The following is a 20,708-nucleotide window of genomic DNA, read 5'->3' on the forward strand; positions in this document are numbered from 1 at the left end:
GGCCAAACAGGGCCAAACACTTAATAATGACTGATCACTCACTGACTTTTCATTTAGACCATCAGGATATAGTTGTAATACATCATAATAGATTCTATTGTGTTATGCACTATTATAATCTATTATAGTGTATTATAATAGATTATTATTATCTATGTATTACTATGATTATTATCATAGTAATACATTCATACTTTATAATGTATTATAATCACAGTTCTAATTCATTATAGTGTATTATAATTTAGGATACTTGTAACACAAATTTATATTGTATCATAATCACAGTTAAAAGGGTCAATTTGTTTCTTACCGGTAGGGGTACTTTTGTGTAATGGAAAATGTAGATATTTTTTATGTGGTGCGGTGTGGTGTGGTGTGGTGTGGTGTGGTGTGGTGTGGTGTGGTGTGGTGTGGGGCTAAAGCTGCCATGAAATACTTGTTTGAAACGGTGAAATAGCCGGATCTCTTGTAAGCTCACGTCTGTGAGCCTGTAGAGATGGTCTATTTTCACCTCATGAGACCATCGTAGAACAGAGTATAAAATAAGGTTTAAGTGGTTAGGATGTTAAATCTCTACACATCAAAATCCTGAATGTTAAGTTCAACTCTAGAGACCCATAGGCGTGCATTTAGATGAACACTCCAGACTTTGATGTGTGCATTTTGTTATCGTTACATCGAAGAAGCAATCAATAATAAGTCAGTAAGCGAGTGGAGGCAAAGGCGCTGTCGGCTGTTTGGTCCTGAGTTACAAGAAGCATGCATTGTTATTATTAAAGCAACAAAAAGCACTGCTCAGTGTTGCCATGTCTGCTTATTATAAACAGTAAAGCTTGTAAATGTTGGTAGTTGCAGGTTGCGTTTTATTTTTTATTTTTCAAAGTGTAGTCTGTAGTCGCTTATTTGGGCTTGTTTCCTAATGTTATTAACCCAGTGGTTCTCAAACATTTTCATGCCAAGGACCCCCAGATTAATATCCTTTTGACAAATAGCCAATGTATACAGGTTTAAAGTGCTCATGCTCATATACCAGGGTTCCCCAATTAGTTTCCAATTAGTAGGGCCGAATTATGTCTAGGGTACCAAGCCGAGGGCCACAACATTGCAGGGGGCAACGGTGGCGTTCCGGCTACTCCAGCGACAGTTCAGATATCGTCGTTGTCGGGTGAAATTCTTGTGTGTCCAAAACCGTTCGTTTTGCATTAATCATTTTAAAAATGATTTAAACTAGTGAAAACAGCCGATCTACAAGCACACATCGCGAGGCGTTGTGTGCTTGTAGATCTGCTGTTTTCACTACTTTTGTGCGACGGCCTCGTATGATGAAGCAGGGCTTTACTTTGTGAAAGAACATACAAATTTGGAGATACAAGGTTTCCACCCGACAACGACGATATACTAGTGTTGTTGCTGCTCTTATACCACCATTATTATGGGGTTGGTGGGGGCCAGACAGTAACCCCCCGCGGGCCGCAAATGGCCCGCAGGCCGCCTATTGGGGAACCCTGCCATATACAGTAGGTTTAAAGTGCTCACAATAAACATAGCTGCTTATTTCTCTCACAGAATCTGGCAACAGTGGCACAGCTCCATTGCGCCCTAGTGAGGGCAGTGTGGCAGGCAGAGGGCACTGCCACCTCATTACAGCGCAGTCACAACAACAGCCACAGGCTACGTATAACTGTCATCAAAACAACGACAATTTCAAGCTGCTCCCAGTCTCTTAATCCCCTCCAACAACAACGTCCCCATTTTCAGTGCCGAGGAGACTAATGAAGCTATTCCCGCCGCACGGACACATTTCCTGTAATGGCAGCCATTAGAAGCGGAGAAAAGGGCCTTTCTGATTGCGACTAATATATATTTTAACCCATTTAGAACGGGTACACATTTTGTGTATCATTATTTTATGCTTTAACGATTTTTCAAAAATAGCAGATATACAAGCTCACAGCGCGGCACCGAGTGCCGCGCTGCGAGCTTGTAGTTCTGCTATTTTTGAAAAATAGTGAAAAATCGAATTTTGACCCGATTCTATAAGTGTCTTTTGAATCCTTCTAAGATTTTTTTGAAAAACCTTATGTTTCTATGTCCGCAATCTGGCCAGCCATCGTCAAAGAAAAGGTCCTTTTCACTTAACTGGAGCTCAGTTAGTCTGTTCTTGAGAGACTACTATGTCAGAGGTTCTCAAACCTTTTCATGTGAAGGACCCCCAAAATGATATTTATTTGGCCACGGACACCCATCTCAAAATATTTAGTTCCAGGGACCCCCCAGAAGCAAAATTTTAGTTACAAACGTTCGCTTTGAAAATACATATATTCAAAGATTTGCACACATTTTCAGGACTTTAAAAAAAATAGCAGATCTACAAGCTCGCAGCGCGGCACTTGGTGCCGCGCTATGAGCTTGTATATCTGCTATTTTTCACTGGTTAAAGCATTCAATAATTCTAGGCCTAAATGGGTTAATACTCAATGTTTAGCTCAATTGAATTACATATTACAAGCACCATCAAATTCCCCCGCAAATGGGCAGCGCATCAGTCTTCTGGAGAGGGAGAAGTCATCGTATGACATGGTAGATTTGACTCCGAGGTATTATTAGAGAGGTTTGTGTTTGGCTGGGCGTAATGGTGTTGCCTTAATGGGCTTGTTAACTGCCCCAACGTATTGCTCATATTATTAGCAGCTTTGCAGATGGGATTGGGAAGATTAGAAGAAGTTGAATGGACCAACATGCATAAGCCCTGTTTGAGTTTTCATAGCGGGGTAATAATTATAATAACATTGGTATAGCCTATATCTGGTTAAATGGAGAAACCCTTTTATGCAACATATGGATGTGGACATTGTTTCTGCTAACGATAGGTTGTCAGGTTTTGCTTTTTAGTATTTATCCAAATAAATTGTCTTAGATCTATTCAGATGCATCCCGACACCGTAAAAGCCTCAGGGCTGTATTTTGATTGTCTTAAGTTCCAGCTCTTATGCCTTAAACTTAAAGGCCTGTCCATACTGTCTCTGAGCACCGAACTTTCGTTAGAGAATTTCGACTTTCCGACGTGCAGCTTTCCGAACCAGGGACGTGCTGGCCATTGGGAAAAGCGGGACAACTCCTGAACGGCCAGTTCATTCCCGGCCATTAGGAAAAAAATCTAAATAAAATGACGGCCTTCGTTCCATTTTGGGGGCTGGGCGGCCAACAAAGTAAATCGTCACTGTCGGGCAGAAACCTTGTATCTCCAAGTTTCAAATGTGTAATTTTCTTCACAAAGCAAAGCCCTGCTTCATCATACAAGGCTGTCACACAAAAGTAGTGAAAACAGCAGATCTACAAGCACACAACGCCTCGTGGTGCGAGGCGTTGTGTGCTTGTAGATCGGCTGTTTTCACTAGTTTAAATCATTTTTAAAATGATAAATACAAAACAAACGGTTTTGGACATACAAGGTTTCCACCCGACAACAACGAAATATAACGCATGTAATTGGCTCTCTCTATAGCGCACAATGAGGGCCTCTACAACTCTTTTTCCCGGGCTGAATCAGGGGCCCAGCATGTCCCTGTTCCGGGGTAATGATCTTCAGAAGATGCGAGTGACATCATGTTGTAGTTGAACCGGACCTTTCCGACGAGAAGTTCAGTGATTGGAGACAGTATGGACAGGCCTTAAAGTTAAGGCATAAGAGCTGGTACTTAAGACAATCAAAATAGAGCCCAGCCTGTGTTAACTCAGAGGGTGAAAAGATGGGATAAGACTGTATATGGATAGGTGCACCTGGGAACAGCATGCATATGGCTCCAATGTGAATGCTGGACTTCATGTGATCAGCATGTGATTTCATTTCGTCTCTGTCGGACAGAAACCTCTTATCTCCATATTTTAACTTCTTGTTGTTTTTTTTGTACATTATGCTTCAACACACAAAAGCATCAAAAGTAGCAGATCTAGTGGGCACAGTGGCACAGTCGGTGGTGCAGTCAGTAGCGCTGTCGCCTCACAGCTACAGTAGAAGGTCCTGGGTTTTCCACTGGGGACGCTGTGGGTGCTTGGGGCGTGTTCTCTCCTCGGCGTCATCATCAGTGCACAAACCGTTAGGTGGGCTTGGCAAAAGGGCCTTTCTGTGTGGAGTTTGCATGTTCTCCTCGTGTTCCCTAGGGTAGGTACCCTCACAAAAAACATCCTTGAAATTAATGGACACCACCACTCAGCTCACACTGGTGTGATTTCTTCCCCCACAAGTAGTGTTCCACCGAAATAGCAAATCTACCTATCAAAATGTGGTCCATTTGTGGGACATTTTGAGCTTATAGTGATGCATCATTTTGCTGAATATTCCCTCCCAGACTCTGCATAGCTAGGGTTAGTTAAAGGGTATCCGATAGAGTCGCCGGAAAACATAGTCTCCAAGATTTTTATTCTTGTTGAGAATAAGGTTAGAAATAACTTTAGGATTACGCTTATCTTTCTGAGGTTAAGAGTAGGAATAAGGTTAGGTTTAACGCTTAGGCGTAGTTTAGTTGATTCAGTTAAAGTTAAGGGGGATGAGTTGAGAGAAGTGTTCTTTTATTTTCCCACCGTCTTCATCAGGCTGACCTGGAGTCTCTGGGGGACGGAGAGACCAGAGAGGTCGACAATGAGCAATAGCCTCGAGGTGCGTCCTTAAGTCCATCCAATAGGCCAGAGGGGTGTGTGTTTGTGTGCGTGTGTGCGTGTGTGAGTGTGTGCGTGCGTGCGTGCGTGTGTGCGTGCGTGCGTGCGTGCGTGTGTGTGTGTGTGTGTGTGTGTGTGTGTGTGTGTGGACTCTTGAGCCTCATGAAGGATGACTGTGCCAGAGTGAAGATGAGTCCAGCTGGGAATGTGTTTAACCTTTGGTTGTAGGAGAGGCTGCTAATAGTCTACAGCTATCTGCACACACCAGCAGTCAATACAAACACTCATTATGAGGCTCTGTGTGTGTGTGTGTGTGTGTGTGTGTGTGTGTGTGTGTGTGTGTGTGTGTGTGTGTGTGTGTGTGTGTGTGTGTGTGTGTGTGTGTGTGTGTGTGTGTGTGTGTGTGTGTGTGTGTGTTACTCTGTCAGGACTGGAAGACAGAGGGTGTGTGTGCGTGCGTATGGTGTGCGTGTGTGTGCGTACTGTACTGTATTTGTGCCACATTCTTAGATGTTGTGCATGACATGTTCAGCATTATGAAACAGTGAAAGAATGTCTTGTGTGTGAAATGACAGATCAGCAGTGGTGGAAAGTAACTAAGTACATTTACTCAAATACTGCACTTACAGTAAGTGCAATTAATTCTTTTTCCTTCTTTTTTTTTTTTACTTCACTTGAGTATTTCCAATACTTCTACTCTATCTCAGAGGAAAATATCGTCGTTGTCGGGTGAAAACCTCGTATCTCCAAGTTTCAAATGTGTACGTTCTTTGGCAAAGTAAAGCCCTGCTTCATCATACAAGGCCGTCGCACGAAAATAGTGAAAACAGCAGATCTACAAGCACACAACGCCTCGCGGTGCGAGGTGTTGTAATGCTTGTAGATCGGCTGTTTTCTCTCGTTTAAATAATTTTTAAAATGATAAATGCAAAACGGTTTGGGCATACAAGGTTATCATCGGACAACGACTTTCCTCCACAATTCAGTCATTCTGCCAATTAATTCCCTCCCACACGCATTTCTTTTTTACTCGACTACAATCATTAGACAACTAGTTACTAGTTATTAGTTACTTTTTAGATTTAGATATGGTAATACAAAACTTACATTAACCACTTACATTAAGTGCTCTTTAATACATATAATACTCTAGAGGTTATAAAAAAATAGCTGAGCTGCAAACTCACAACATGACACATGTGTTCTATTCACCATGTTCTTAACAGCATACGTTTTCTATTATGGTTGGCCATCACTCTGCGCTTGCTGAGTGTTTTGTAATCGTTGCTGTCGGACAGAAACCTCTCATCTCCATGTTATAACTTGTTATGAGTTATCGTAAATGAATGCCCTACTTTGTCATACTACAGTGTCGCACAAAAGCATCAGAAATAGCTGATTTACAAGTTCAAGGCGCTGCGTGATTTGGTGCATTTTGAGCTTGTAGATCGGCTATTTTTATATTTGAATCCTGGAAAAGTAACATTTTTGGACATATGAGGTTTCCACCCCATACAGTGCAATATGACATCAGACATTGGGGTGTGTTCCTGGCTGTGATGTATCTGCTGCAGCAGCCAGTCGCAGTGGCGTCAGTTCAGAAAAAGCTAAGGTATGGCAACATGACTGGTGTCCTTCGCGCGCGTGCAAGACACCAGTCATGTTGCCATACCTTAAGAAGTACCGGTACATTCTATTTCCCCCCGTTTCTACGGTTTCTTGGGCTGGATATGGCAGCCTGGAATGGTTGTTCAAGTGCAGCTAAACTTGGCATGTTAAACGTGCCACAATACCTTGTTAAAGTGACAATTCTTTTTGTTACATTTTGTTGTTATTTTACTGTAATTTAACAACATAATACAGATAGACAAAGAGACATTCATGGATTTATATTTAAAGGTAACTTTATTTTCCCCCCTGGACCCAGGGTATGGCAGCTGCGTACCCCAGCCATACCCAATTGACGCCCCTGGCCAGTCGCTCCCATGAAAAACCTCTTGACTTCTGCTGTTACAGTATACTCTCTTATTCCCTTAGCCATGTAGGAAAGCAATCGTTGATGTATAATGTTACATAACAAGTAATTAACTGTTATAGCATTATGCCCATCTTCCATTTCCTTTTGGTTTGGGGTTAAATGTAACACAATTTAAAAACATCAGCCGAACACTGCGGAAGTCCCAAGCGATTGTGTGCGTGCGTGCGTGCGTGCGTGCGTGCGTGCGTGCGTGCGTGCGTGCGTGTGTGCGTGCGTTGCGTGCGTTGCGTGCATGTCAGTTCAGCAAAAGCTAGGGTATGGCAAAGATGGGAGTCCTCGTGGAGGCATTACATTTTGTATAACACGATTATATTGTGAAAATAGCAGATCTACATGCTCACAAAGCATGTACATCGGCTATTTTCACAATGTCTGAAAACAAAATTGGCTGTTTTTTACACAGGTTTCTATGGTTTCTTGGTCTGGATATGGCAGCCTGGAACGGTTGTTCAAGTGCAGCTAAACTTGGCATGTTAGTAAATGCACAATGCACCTGTGCAGCTGACCTGCGGAACCTGGGAATATACCATTTTGTCAAGATGGGGAGAAGTGTGGAGAATAGTTAAAGTGACCATTTTGTTAAATTTTGCATTTGTAGTTATTTTACAGTAATTTAACAACATAATAACCAGCGCAGATAGACAATGAGACATTCATGGATTTATATTTAAAAGTAACTTTTATTTTCCCCCCTGGACCCAGGGTATGGCAGCTGCATATCCCTGCCATACCCAATTGACACCCCTGGTGTGTGTGTGTGTGTGTGCGTGCGTGCGTGCGTGCGTGCGTAGGTGCGCGTGTGCGTTTCACTGCTGTAGTTGGCCCTCACAGTATCTGACACCATGTGACTGGTGGCTCAGCCAGTCAGTGCACAGGACCCGGATTTGTGTCCGACCCCCGTCTCTTGTCTCTCCTCTCTCTCTGCCCTTGGTGTCCTGAGTCTTGTCCCCACATTGACCACACTTTGCTTTCTCACTTTGCTAGTCTGTGATGGCTCAAGGTAGAAGACCGAGTGCAACATCTCTCAATGGGTCTGGTCTTTAACTCTTTGGCACACAATATTTTCAGATGGGGTTCGGCCAAGGGGCCAGTTGTCCGGATTTAAAATGAAGCAAACACAGAACTAAAAGTTCCTAGTTGCGCTGTTCTGGTACCAGAAGCAACATAGAAGTTCTCCATAGGATTCCATTCATTTCCCCCGAACTTTTACATTTGATTTGATTATCTTACCTTAATAAACATTGTCATAAATACTTCATGGTTCCTGTCGCTAGTTTAAAGCCTTGTTTCAATCACCATGATATGCGTTTTGTGAAAATATGGTCGCATTTATGTTATATTTGATGTTAAAGCAGGGTATGCTGTAGGAGGGGCTTGTGATCATAGGGTTGTGATGATTCTTCTTTGAGTGCTTTATTTTCGGCAAGCTCAAGACAAATGTCCCATGTATCCCTGCGGTTGCACGTGACCGTTGGCAGCCAATAGCATTCGAGATGGTACTATTTCTACCAATGAACGTTGATTTCTACAATGATGGCGGCACCCGTACAAGGGCCAAAAAAGCTTCATTTGCGCAGCATAGAAACCAATGGCTTCCCACCGTCCATATTTTTTACAGTCTATGGTCCATGGTCTTTAACTCTCTTGGGCACACAATATTTTCAGATGGGTTTCGGCACTCACGATCAAGGGGTCCTTGACATGAAAGTGTTTGAGAAGGACTGCACTAGGATGATGTACGGGCACGTTGTGGGCCACAGAAGGTTAATAGTGACCTCAGGTAGCGTTCAGGAGGACCAGACTACAACCAGACCCCGCCAGGCACAGCTGCATGCCCAGAGATTACTGCCGTATGCACACAGCTGTGCCATCTGCTTCACATGGATGATCTGATGAGACACATCCTCAGTGTCTGGCAGAAAAACCTGGTATTTCAACATTTTAAAGGGTTAGCCTATAGAGGGTATGCGCCTGCATAAAGTGAATGTCAAAGTGAGTTTTAATGTAGTTTAACGTCGTTTAATGCATGAATGCAATCAGATATGACTTTTCTGCTTGGATGTATGGGTATTCAAGGCCAGAAAGTCGTTCTTTGCCACTCAGTAGGCGTTCCCGCATAACTTACGAGTATGATGATGATGATGTCACATGCATACCCTCTATATGACATGCTCAAAATAGAGTCTGCAGTTTGAAGTTGGTGAAGTCTTTCTGAGGGTTTTTGAAGTATTTAACCAATGAAAAGTATTCACGTTGACATATTGGTGATTCTTAATTCTTGTTATTAAATAATAACGACATTAGATCAATTCGGACACAGTATTTCCCTGAATAATTAAGGTTTTGGACATGCAAGGTTTTCCTTCTAACAGAGACAGTACGCTAACCCTGTAGTCCCATTCCCTGGAAAACTCTGCAATGATGTGTGGAAATATTCATTGAAAGAACAACACACGGGGAAATAAATGGCACAAGGAAGTTGATTCTGGATTCTGGAAATAGCTGCCTGACATATTTTTGTATCAAATGCTTATCCATCCAAGCCTGTTTAGTTGGTGTAAGCGATCATACAGTACAGTATTTTTGGTAATAGGGTAATAGATCAGAGACTCTTTCTATGTCAATAGCAGCATTGTGAGATATTTTCTACCTCTCTAGTTTTCCATTACAGTGGCGGTCAAATGTTTAATATCGGCTCTGTCAGGTGGAAACCTTACATGTCCAACAATTTTAAGGATTCAAATGTAAAAGTAGCAAAAGTAGCAGATCTACAAGCTCAAATGCGTTGCTTTGTGCCGCGTTTCAAGCTTGCAGATCTGCTACTTTTGATGCTTGTACGTGTGACGCTGTAGTATGATCAAGAAGGGCGTTCATTTACAAAAGGTTAGAAGATGGTTTCTTCCTGACGGCGACGATATGTCCCTGCAAGCCAAATGACGTTATGATGACGTCCTCCGGTGACGTTCAGAACTGGGCCAGATCACAGCCCATATGGGGATGATCTTGACGTCATTACCAGGACGTCATATGGACTATAGGATTATTGCTATTGTTTGTAATGTTAGTTGAAATATGAGCATGTAAGGTTATATTCTGGGACATATCTGACTAGTTATGATATTTATCTGGCCTTGATCAGGCCCTCTCTGATTAATCCAGGACGTCTGTTTTCGTGGGCAGGATTTACAGTATGTTGGTTGAAATCAGGTGATATTCTAGGCCAGATCTGACTACTCATGGTTTGACTTGATCTGGCCCCAATTGAGACGTCACTGATTGGTCCAGGTCCTGACTGTGCTTTTCCTGGAGAATGAATGAATTGTACCTCATATTCCATGTCAAAAACCCATTACAAATCCATTTGATTGCTGGTATACCGTGAGGGCCCCCGGAGGGGGCCCGAGCTCTAGATTTGAGGGCCCCCGAAGGGGGCCCGAAATTCTAGTCTCATACAAAAGAAGCAAAAATAGCAGATCTACAAGCTCAAAACGCATCGCAGCGCGATGCGTGTTGAGCTTGTAGATCTGCTATTTTTGCTTCTTTTGAATTGGAATCCTGAATAATTTTTTGTACTTTTTTAATTGGAATCCTGAAATGTAACATTTGGATTTAATTTCAAACACATTTAGTGATATACTCATGTTAACTTTATGAACCTAAATACAAATACATTGGACATAAAAAAATAAATAATAATACTACTATACTAGTCATTAAGCTACTAATATAGACTGACGGAATTAAAGCGGGTCATGTTTGGAATTGTAACAGCTGAAATCAATAATATATCAGTATTCTGATATTAACCTGCGGGCCGCATTAAGTGAAGGTGGGGGCCGCATGTGGCCCCCGGGACGCCAGTTGCCCATGTATGATAATACAGTATACTGTTACATTCAGTATTCATGGCTGTGTGATGTCTCAGTGCCCATATCAAAGGCTTTTTTGTTTTCTTATTGAATTCATAATGTGTGTTTCATATTCTTTCTGCAGTGCCTACACCGAGCCCTTCCCATTGCCCGTCACCGTCGCACTGTCAGCCGAGGAGGACCAGGGGCGCACCTCAGAGGAAGAGGAGGGGGGCGCGGAGCAAGGCTATGATAGACAGGTCTGTTCACATCACAATACAACGCTTTTTTATTATCACGTCCTCTGCCTGCTGAGTAGGGGTGAGCGATATGGTGATAAATATCGTTGAGACGATACTATGTCTCCACGATATTCCTTTTCAGAGATATCGTATCATGATATAATGAGGGAGCCTTATAAAAAAATCCAGTTGAATTTTTAATACAGAGATTCATTGCAGAATTCATTTAAACCCGCATTTTGGTCTAAATCAGTAGTAAAACTTTAAAATGTCAAGGTCTCCCCTTAACTCTGACAGTATACACATGAAACCAAATGGACCCCACTCCTTGAGGACCACTGGTCTAAACTTGAAAAATAACCATAAAAACTAACATGAAAAAGAATCGTGATAAGATCGTGTATCGTGATACAGCTTGGGAAAATATCGTGATATTGTATTTTTCCATATCGCCACCCCTACTGCTGAGCCAAGTGTTCTGGTGAAATGGCCATGATGAGGAAAAATGAAAGTGCCTTGCAGCAATTCTGTTGGTGGTGGACAGACAGTGGCTGGAAAGTCTGTGTTAACACATGAACACTGAATGTTGGTACAGTATATGTGAGCATTTCAGAAAATGGACAATCCAGTGAGCTGTGGCATATGGTCAAGTGTCTTATGTGGACGTAAAGCCAGACATGACGGGCGGAGATCATGGTTTTTTTCTATGAGGATTCGTTACAAACACAGAATAATAATATAATATGCATAGCATGTTACTGTATGTACACAGATGTCAGGTTCATTTTGTAGACCTGGCATCCTATTGTGCGTATAGTTTCAATGTACAGATTATAGATCTTGTTATATTAAACTGTTTAGATAATCCTAGATTACAATGTCTATGCTTTTGATGTAATACCTTGCGTTTTACCTTGATTACTGTAAATCGCTCTGGATTAATCCATTAAAATTGGAAACGCATTATTAAGTGTTATTTTGTGCTTTAACAAAAAAAAAATGCAGATATAAAGCGCTGGGAGCTTGTAGATCTGCTAAAAAAATGGGGGGACAAACCCCCTAAAACACCAGAAATGCATAGAAAACTAAGCATTTTGGCACACTTATATCTATAACACGCATTACAAACCACAGGTCTTATACCTATCTCTCTCTCTCTCTCTCTCTCTCTCTAATATCTTATCAGTTTATCTACCATCACCTACCGGTAGTTGTAGCATAACATTTCAAATAGTTTAATATTTTTGAAATTTTAGATTTTTGCATGCCATCATGTTTGGTGGGGCAGACAGGGCATTTAGGGAGGCAATGCCCCCCTTGCCTATGCCTTGATCCGCCCCTGCCCCCATCTCAAAATATTTACTTCCAGGGACCCCCCCAAGAAGCAAAATATGAGTTACAAATGTCTGCTTAAAAAATACATATATTCAAAGATTTGCACACAATTTTCACGACTTTTCAAAAATAGCAGATCTACAAGCTCGCAGCGCGGCACTCAGTGCCGCGCTGTGAGCTTGTATATTTTTCAATATTAAGGCATCAAATAATTCTTGGCCCGAAATGGGTTAAGAGCGTCTGGGTTCAGGGTTCCTACAACTCGTGTAATCTATGTGAACGTTCTTCCTGTGATTCTACTCGAGGGTGTATCGGGCCGTGCCGCACTGCGCCTGTTAAAATCCTCTCCTAATTCCTCCCGTCTTTCACAGGCGGCCATTTTACAGTAGCCCAGAGATGGACCCCACCCGTCCCCCCTCCCCCCCCCCCCCCCCCCCCCCCCCCGCCACAATAACATCAGGCCTTGCTTCCATCATGTGATCCGCACTTCCTTGTTTTCTTCCTCTATTCTTCAAAAGAAAGAAAAAAAGAAAAAAAGAATAAAATAGCTAAGGGAGAGCAGGGGGGAAGGGGGAGGGGGGATACTGGGCGTGAGAGAGAGAGACACTCCGGTATAGGAACCCCGAAGAACAATTCCATTGGATGAAAGTGGTGTTTTGGTCTCGTTTACCAGGAAATGAGGATCAACATGCTATTAATGTTGTGTTTGTGAAACGGTTTCCTAGATAGGAAAAAGTAATAACATTGACAAAGTATATGTACACAAGCCTTATTGCCAGTAAGCCCCTAAATGGCTTCCAATGTTATGTTTTTTAGGTCGTGGATGTTTTGAGGCCCCGGTGATTAGCCTCTAAATCAATGGCCGGCGTTCTTGTCACTACACGACCGACGCACGCGGCCCTCTCATGCATAATGCATCCTAAAAATGTTTCAATGTCCCTGCGTTTGAGAAAGCTTTTCACGTCCCGGGCCCCGCACCGTAATGAAATAATCAGTCTTATTTTGACAGCGCAAAAAAGGGGAAATTTCTTTTCTCCTCAATCGCGTTCGGGCTGCCGCTTAGCTGTTACCTATTAAGCCATTTAGACCAAGAATTATTTAACGCTTTAACTATTGAAAAATAGCAGATATACGAGCTCACAGCGCGGCACCAAGTGCCGTGCTGCGAGCTTGTATAACTGCTATTTTTGAAAAAGTCGTGAAAATGTGTGCAAATCTTTGAATATGTATTTTCAAAGCGAACGTTTGTAACTCAAATGTTGCTTCTGGGTGGTCCCTGGAACGAAATATTTTGAGATGGGGGTCCGTGGCCAAATAAATATCATTTTGGGGGTCCTTGACATGAAAAGGTTTGAGAACCACTGACATATAGTCTCTCAAGAACAGACTAACTGAGCTCCATTTAAGTGAAAAGGACCTTTTCTTTGACGTTGGCTGGCCAGATTGCTGTCATAGAAACATAGGTTTTTCAAAAAATCTTCAAGGATTCAAAAGACAATTAAAGAATCGGGTCAAAATTCAAATTTTCACGATTTTTCAAAAATAGCAGATCTACAAGCACGCAACGCGGCACTCGGTGCCGTGCTGTGAGCTTGTATACCTGCTATTTTTCAATAGTTAAAGCATAAAATAATGATACACAATAATGTGTACCCGTTCTAAATAGCTTAATGTTTGAGTGGTACAAGTGCGCGCGGAGCCTCCTTTTAGACATTAGCCCAGCTCATTCATCTCCTGTATGCTTTTCTCTCCCCCGCTCCCGCTGTCACCCAGATTGATGGCCGATCCCGAGCCTTCTACGTCGCCAAGGAGCTCGTGGACTCCGAGCGAGGGTGAGTGTCTGACTGTGCCAACACGTTTACCCTCTGCACGCTCTCCTGGCTCTCACGCTGCGAGGACCCCCTCGCGGCTGCATTTTTCTCTACTCTGTTTGCCCTCGTGTCCGCTGGCCTATTCCTCACTCGCTCCCCTTTCCATTTCCCCCACAACTCTTCTCTTCATCACTGTCTCCACTAACATAATGTCGGGCAGAACACCTCATATCTTCATAACGTAACTCAGGGGTCTTCAACGTTTTCAGGTCAGGGACCCCTTAGCTGAGAGAGAAATGAAGCAGGGACCCCCCACTCATATTGTATAAAATTGTGTTATGTTCATAGATTAGACAGCTTAGACTTATTTGACAGCATTGTCGTCATGTTGGAGTAATGTGTAATGTGTGTCATTTAACTACTTGAACCGTCAAATACTTTAGTCTGCTCTTCTTTTCCATCTACAAACCTCCTTGCCAGAACTAGCTGATCTACAAGCTTATAACACAAGGGGGACTCTAGGCTTCACGTGGCTAATTTGACAAAAAGTCTAAATTACTAAGTAGCTGTCTTTGACTGATGCTAATATCGTTAGAATAAGCTAGGAATTTGTCTTCACGTTTATTGTCACATACTGTATATAAATATTAGTTTCTTCTCTCTTTTTTATTTTCACAGACATGTCAAGGCCCTCAAGCATCTTCAAGAGGTAGGGATGCTTCTTGAGATTCAACCAAGCTTTGCAAGTAAATGTTGCGTCAACTTAAAAAAGATCCGAATTAACTCAATTTTGGAAAAGCCCCCTTTTCGACTGCAACCGTTTTGGCTCATAGGCAAATCCATTGATGACATCACGCCCTGTGTGTCTCTGTCGTTGTCCCCCCCTCCCCCTCCCCCCACCGTTAAGGCTGTGTCCAGGTTTATCAGTGTTGTTGCAGCGCGGGCCACTTCCTGGTCTTGACAAGGTTGACTCAGAGGACTCCGAGGTAGTCGCCCGTAGGCTGACGCAGGTTGTAAAGCGACAGGCAGGGAGGCAGGCAGGCTACTCGCGTCGATACTGTCCTTTAGCCCATTCAGAACGGGTACACATATTGTGTATCATTATTTTATGCATTAACTATTGAAAAATAGCAGATATACAAGCTCACAGCGCGGCACCGAGTGCCGCGCTGCGAGCTTGTAGATCTGCTATTTTTGAAAAATTGTGAAAATTTGAATTTTGACCCAATTCTATAAGTGTCTTGTGAATCCTTCTAAGGTTTTTTTTTATGTCAGCAATCTGGCTCGCCATCGTCAAAGAAAAGGTCCTTTTCACTTAACTGGAGCTCAGTTAGTCTGTTCTTGAGAGACTACTATGTCAGTGGTTCTCAAACCTTTTCATGTGAAGGACCCCCAGTATTATATTTATTTGGCCACGGACACCCATCTCAAAATATTTAGTTCCAGGGACCACCCAGAAGCAAAATTTGAGTTACAAACGTTGGCTTTGAAAATACACATATTCAAAGAACGGCACATATTTTCGCGACTTTTAAAAAAATAGCAGATCTACAAGCTCGCAGCGCGGCACTCGGTGCCGCGCTGTGAGCTTGTATATCTGCTATTTTTCACTGGTTAAAGCGTTCAATAATTCTTGGCCTAAATGGGTTAGGCGCAATGCCACATGCAACATGCAACCACCGCCTGTCTGTGTAGTACCTGGCGCCCCCAAGGTCAACAATGGACCCGCCGCCGGGTAAAAAGTTGTCCATGTTGCCCCGCCCCCAAACTGTTGAAGAACAAACAGGAGGGGTTTCCTACAGAGATGATGTGTATAGCAGGGAGGAGGTTGCCACGGTTCACAGTAACATCGTTGGTGTTCATGTAAACTCCATGTTATTGTACACTCTCCGAGTTCAATTCACCCTTTGTTAGCCTCCTGGTTGGTCCCTGACTGACCAACCAGCAGGCTCTATCTGCCTTGTCCCGCCCTGGTTCCGCCTTTTTTATGTTGAATTAGCTAAAATATAATTTTTGGAGAAATACAAACATTTAAAAACATGCTGATTCACTATGCTGCCTCTGAGCAGCTCCAATTGACTGAAACAAAGTTTGAAATTAAAATTGAGCACACAGAATAACAATATGAAGCAGCTGAATTAACATGGCAGTGGATGGAATGTCCCACTGAATGTCCCACCAAGACACAGCAACCAATGGGTGTGGAGAGGGGCAGGACAATGGGCGGGACTTGACAAAGGGTGAATTGAAACTCAGGACTGCACGGTGTAGGTATGGCCTAAAGCAGTGGTTCTCAACCTGTGGGTTGGGGACCCAGGGGGGTCCCCAGATCATGATTAACTTAATGTGCAACATTATTTTCTCTCTCAACAGTAAACAAACCAACGTAAAGTTTAAGTGTGTAGAGGGTATATGCACATTTCTAAAGTGACAATTTAAGGACTTTTTTTATAACTCTAAAATGACTGAATTAAACATTGTCCAAATTGTCAAATATTAGAGGCAGAAATTGTGAAAACTGCAGATCTACATGCTCACAACGCCTCGCCTTGCGAGGCGTTGTGAACTGTGTTCACAACGCTATTAGGTCGGCTATTTTCACAATAGAACTGTGTTATACAAAATGTAATTCCTCAACTCTTAGTGCTCGTCAGGGGGGGAGGGGGTCCCCAGTTAAAATATGATTATTTTGGGGGTCCCCGGCCTGAAAAGGTTGAGAACCACTGTCCTAAAGCGGGGCAGAGGAGGTGGAGGTGAGCTATAGTTAGGCTGCAGAGGTCAGCCATGCATCACCTCCGGGTGTTGTCATCTATTTAACGGCCCGGTCCGCCTGTCACAGACATGTCCCCGCGTCCCCAGACCACACATCTTCACAGGGATGGATATGTTTACCAGATGGACCACTTTAAAATGACCTTTTGCTTCAAGGCAGGACAGAAACCCACACTCCGGCAATTTATGATTTCATTTTTGATCGCGGTCGGAAAGGTGTGGTGTGGGTTGAGGATGGATATCGAGGAAACCTTTTCACAAGAGTGTTTTGCTATTAATCTAATAACATTTTTTGTCATATGAAGGATTGAGAGAGTGTGTGTGTGTGTGTGTGTGTGTGTGTGTGTGTGTGTGTGTGTGTGTGTGTGTGTGTGTGTGTGTGTGTGTGTGTACGCGTGCACGTGCACGTACGAGTGTGCGTGCGTGCGTGATTACTTGGCTAGTACAAATCTGACAGGTGGAATGGAGGGGAAGCCATCAGTCAGCTTGAACCATATACCCTTGAACAAGGTCGTAACCTGAATCACTTAAATGTCCCCCTCACCGTGATTTATAATGGTCTCATTTGAATACTGAAGCAGCAGCTTCGTGTCATTTGACTCCATTAAATTAGCTGAGCCACGCAAATATTAATATAATCTAAATGTCGCTCCCCTCTAACGCAGCGAACATCTGCAATCACACTATTAGTCTGAGTAAATACAGACACTGATAATTAGTCTCTGTACGCAGACATAAAGAGAGGTCCATATTATGTAACAATTTCACCTCATTTACACTGGCTGTTTTCTGCCGTGGCTTAAAAGACAGCTTTGTTTTTTTACAACAAGGGTTCATATTTTAGATTTTTATAAGAGAAAATAAAAGATGAGTGTTAAAATGTTTTCATTTACTGCTTTCTATTGTTTTAGCCATGTTAGTGATTTTGATTTCAGTGGGTGGGGGCATGCGTACAAGTGGCTAAATATGTCTTTTTAGACACAATAAGCTGGTGATTTCTTTATTACTATTTACAGTAACACTACTAACCCCCATAAGTCACATCTGCCCATGAAAGATTGCGGTGCATCTTGGGAATGGGCTTATTGTGTCTAAAAATACATATTTAGCCACTTGCATGCATTCCCCAAACCACTGAAATAAAAAACACTTATCTTTTCTTTTCTCTAATTACAATCTAAAATATGAACCCTTGTTGTAAAAAAACAAAGTTGTCCTTTAACACTTTCAGTGCCAGGGCGTCATATGACGTCCGACACGACCTTGGCAATGATGCCAGAAAATAATATTGGCGTCATATGACGCCAGATGCTTTTTTTTCATATTACAGTAGTACAGTGTTGGATCTATGCGGTAACCAAGATACAGCCCTTTTGGACGATGGGACGGTCGTCATGCATGACAATTCAGTGGCGTCAGTTCAGAACAAGCTAAGGTATGGCAACATGACTGGTGTCTGGTGAAGACACCAGTCATGTTGCCATACCTTAGCAACAGGCACGATGAAAAGTACATTTTTATTATTTCCCCCTGTCAAGGTATGGCAGCTGCATACCCCTGCCATACCCAATTGACGCCCCTGCATGACATCACACGCTTATGTGACCAAATTCAAGCATGCTGGTTGGCCGGTTCCCCCCAGAAACAAGAGTCTCAAAGAGTTCAGTGACTTTTACCGTACCGGACACAGCAATCAGAGGGAGAGAGAGATATATTGAGAGAATGAGCTAGAATTAGTTATAAAATCATTAGATTTAGTATTATTTAGAGAGATAGAGATATCACGGAGGTACTCGGCTGCTACACCCACGGGCCACGGCCTCGATTTTGGTTCTGGCGGCCAGAAAAGCTCCTTCTACGGGCGATCGGTTCATCAGCGAAGGCCTCGGCTGGAACATCCACGGCCTCGATTTTGGTTCTGGCGGCCAGAAGAGCTCCTTCTACGGGCGATCGGTTCATCAGCGAGGACCTCCGCTGGTACATCCACGGCCTCGATTTTGGTTCTGGCGGCCAGAAGAGCTCCTTCTACGGGCGATCGGTTCATCAGCGAGGACCTCCGCTGGTACATCCACGGCCTCGATTTTGGTTCTGGCGGCCAGAAGGGCTCCTTCTACGGCGAGGCATGCATGCTGCCAGGGACAGACCACCGATTGCTACGGTTTCTCCGCGCGCCCTGTAGGATGCACTGCTGAGCTGTGCTGCGGTATGTTCTCTACGTTTCACTTTGTTATACGTCTGTCTTTCAATGTTATATGAGATAAGTGCTGTATAATGTATCAAAATGTATGAAATATATGGCCCATAAACCATAAAACTGTCTCCGCGACTCACAAATGGGTCCCGACCCAAACGAGAGAAGCATCCATTTCATTGTAAAGTCGACATTCAGAAACGCTGATTTTAGGCTATATTCTTCACTGCATACTACGTGCCACTCACGTTAGAAGTAGAACATTGTTTATTTTGGCGATAATGAGCCAAGGACATCACATCACAGCCTAGTATAGAACAGTGGTTCCCAAAAGGTTTGATCGCGAGCCCCGGGGTGGGGGCGCTCGCCCTGGAACCTCCAAAGCACTAGCGACCACCCTCCACAACTCAAGCCCGATTTGGGAGACCCTCCTGGGCATGGCGCCGCTCGGCGTCGGCCTCTATACCTCCGTGATGGAGGGAGTGAAAACTTTTTATGTCCAAAACCGCTCGTTTTGCATTTATCATTTGAAATTATTTAGACTAGTGAAAACAGCCGATCTACAACAACAGCCGATCTCCTTTTTAGGCACTAACTAGTAACTAACAATAAAATATGAGTCTAGAACACACCACTGTATGAGCTGCATAAAGTGTGGTTCCTGTTGAAATGAGCCATGCATCTGTAGCCTACTTTGATTGATTGATTGAAGACTTTATTAGAAGTTTGCATAGGAAAAGGTACAGTTTCATGACGGTACAGTTCACTGGTACAAGGTCTACTAAAAGGAGATCCATGAAAAGACTAAGCTTATTTCCACTGGAAAGTGGAAACCATTGAAGTATCTCATATAACATTGAATGACAGACAGATAGAACACAGTACTATGCAGTAGATATGTAAAGAAAAACAAAAAAAGACAGTAAGTCTAAACAAACAGTATATACAAAGAAGGGGAGGGTAGGGTGGGGCTAGGTTCTTTTTTTTACCACCTCTTTCTAATACATTCTTCAATCAATCAATAAGCCTGACCTGCTATTGTTTTTTTTTTTTTTTGTGCATTTTTTTGGGTCCACATTATACAATTCAATTCAATTCAAAGGAGCTTTATTGGCATGAGAAAACATATGTTTACATTGCCAAAGCAAGTATAACAAATACAATATAAAAACCAGTTGAAAATGGGGAACATATATACAGTTGGAGGGGGTACAGCATTGTTCATTTTACAGAGCTATGTCGCATTGTGACATTTTATATATATACAGGGTACACATAGCAGCATTATTTTCCTACATAAAGGTATCGGCTCTGTTTCATACTGTATGTGCAATCTACAAGCACACAACGCCTCGCACCGCGAGGCGTTATGTGCTTGTAGATCTGCTGTTTTCACTACTTTTGTGCGACAGCCTTTGCTAAAGAACATACAAATTATACAGAAGCACGATCATTTAGTATTTTTTATTTATTTCTATCATATACAGGGCCCGTGGAGTCTGACTGGATGGAGGAAGGATGGAGAGGACAGTATGATGGCTGAGATAGCGAGAGCGGAGGAGTCAGGCATAGGTCATACACACTGTAGGTTCGCTGCCTGGACCAATGTCACTCTAGGGGAGCTGAAGAACTTTCTGGGACTTCTCTTCCTCACAGCTATCGTTCACAAGGCGGAGATTGCCATGCACTGGTCAAAACCCTGTCATTGCATGCCGTACTTTCCCAGAACAATGGCAAGAAACAGGTACCAGGCCATTTTGAGGTACCTGAGGCGCACACACACACACACACACACACACACACACACACACA

The 20,708-nt window shown here is 43.0% G+C and overlaps 1 protein-coding gene across 2 annotated transcripts in view; it reads left to right on the forward strand.

Moving 5' to 3' along the window:
- The window catches only part of fgd5a (FYVE, RhoGEF and PH domain containing 5a), a 96,325-nt gene that overhangs the window by 18,174 nt on the left and 57,443 nt on the right, over positions 1-20,708 (forward strand). For both annotated transcript variants that reach the window (XM_080727738.1, XM_080727739.1), the window contains exons 3-5: positions 10,691-10,805; positions 13,896-13,954; positions 14,612-14,642. In XM_080727738.1, coding sequence (XP_080583864.1) covers positions 10,691-10,805; positions 13,896-13,954; positions 14,612-14,642 — 205 coding nt within the window. The remainder of the gene's footprint in view (positions 1-10,690; positions 10,806-13,895; positions 13,955-14,611; positions 14,643-20,708) is intronic.

The sequence above is a fragment of the Nannobrachium achirus genome, assembly GCF_963921795.1.
Source record: "Nannobrachium achirus genome assembly, chromosome: 6".
Classification (NCBI taxonomy): Eukaryota; Metazoa; Chordata; class Actinopteri; order Myctophiformes; family Myctophidae; genus Nannobrachium; species Nannobrachium achirus.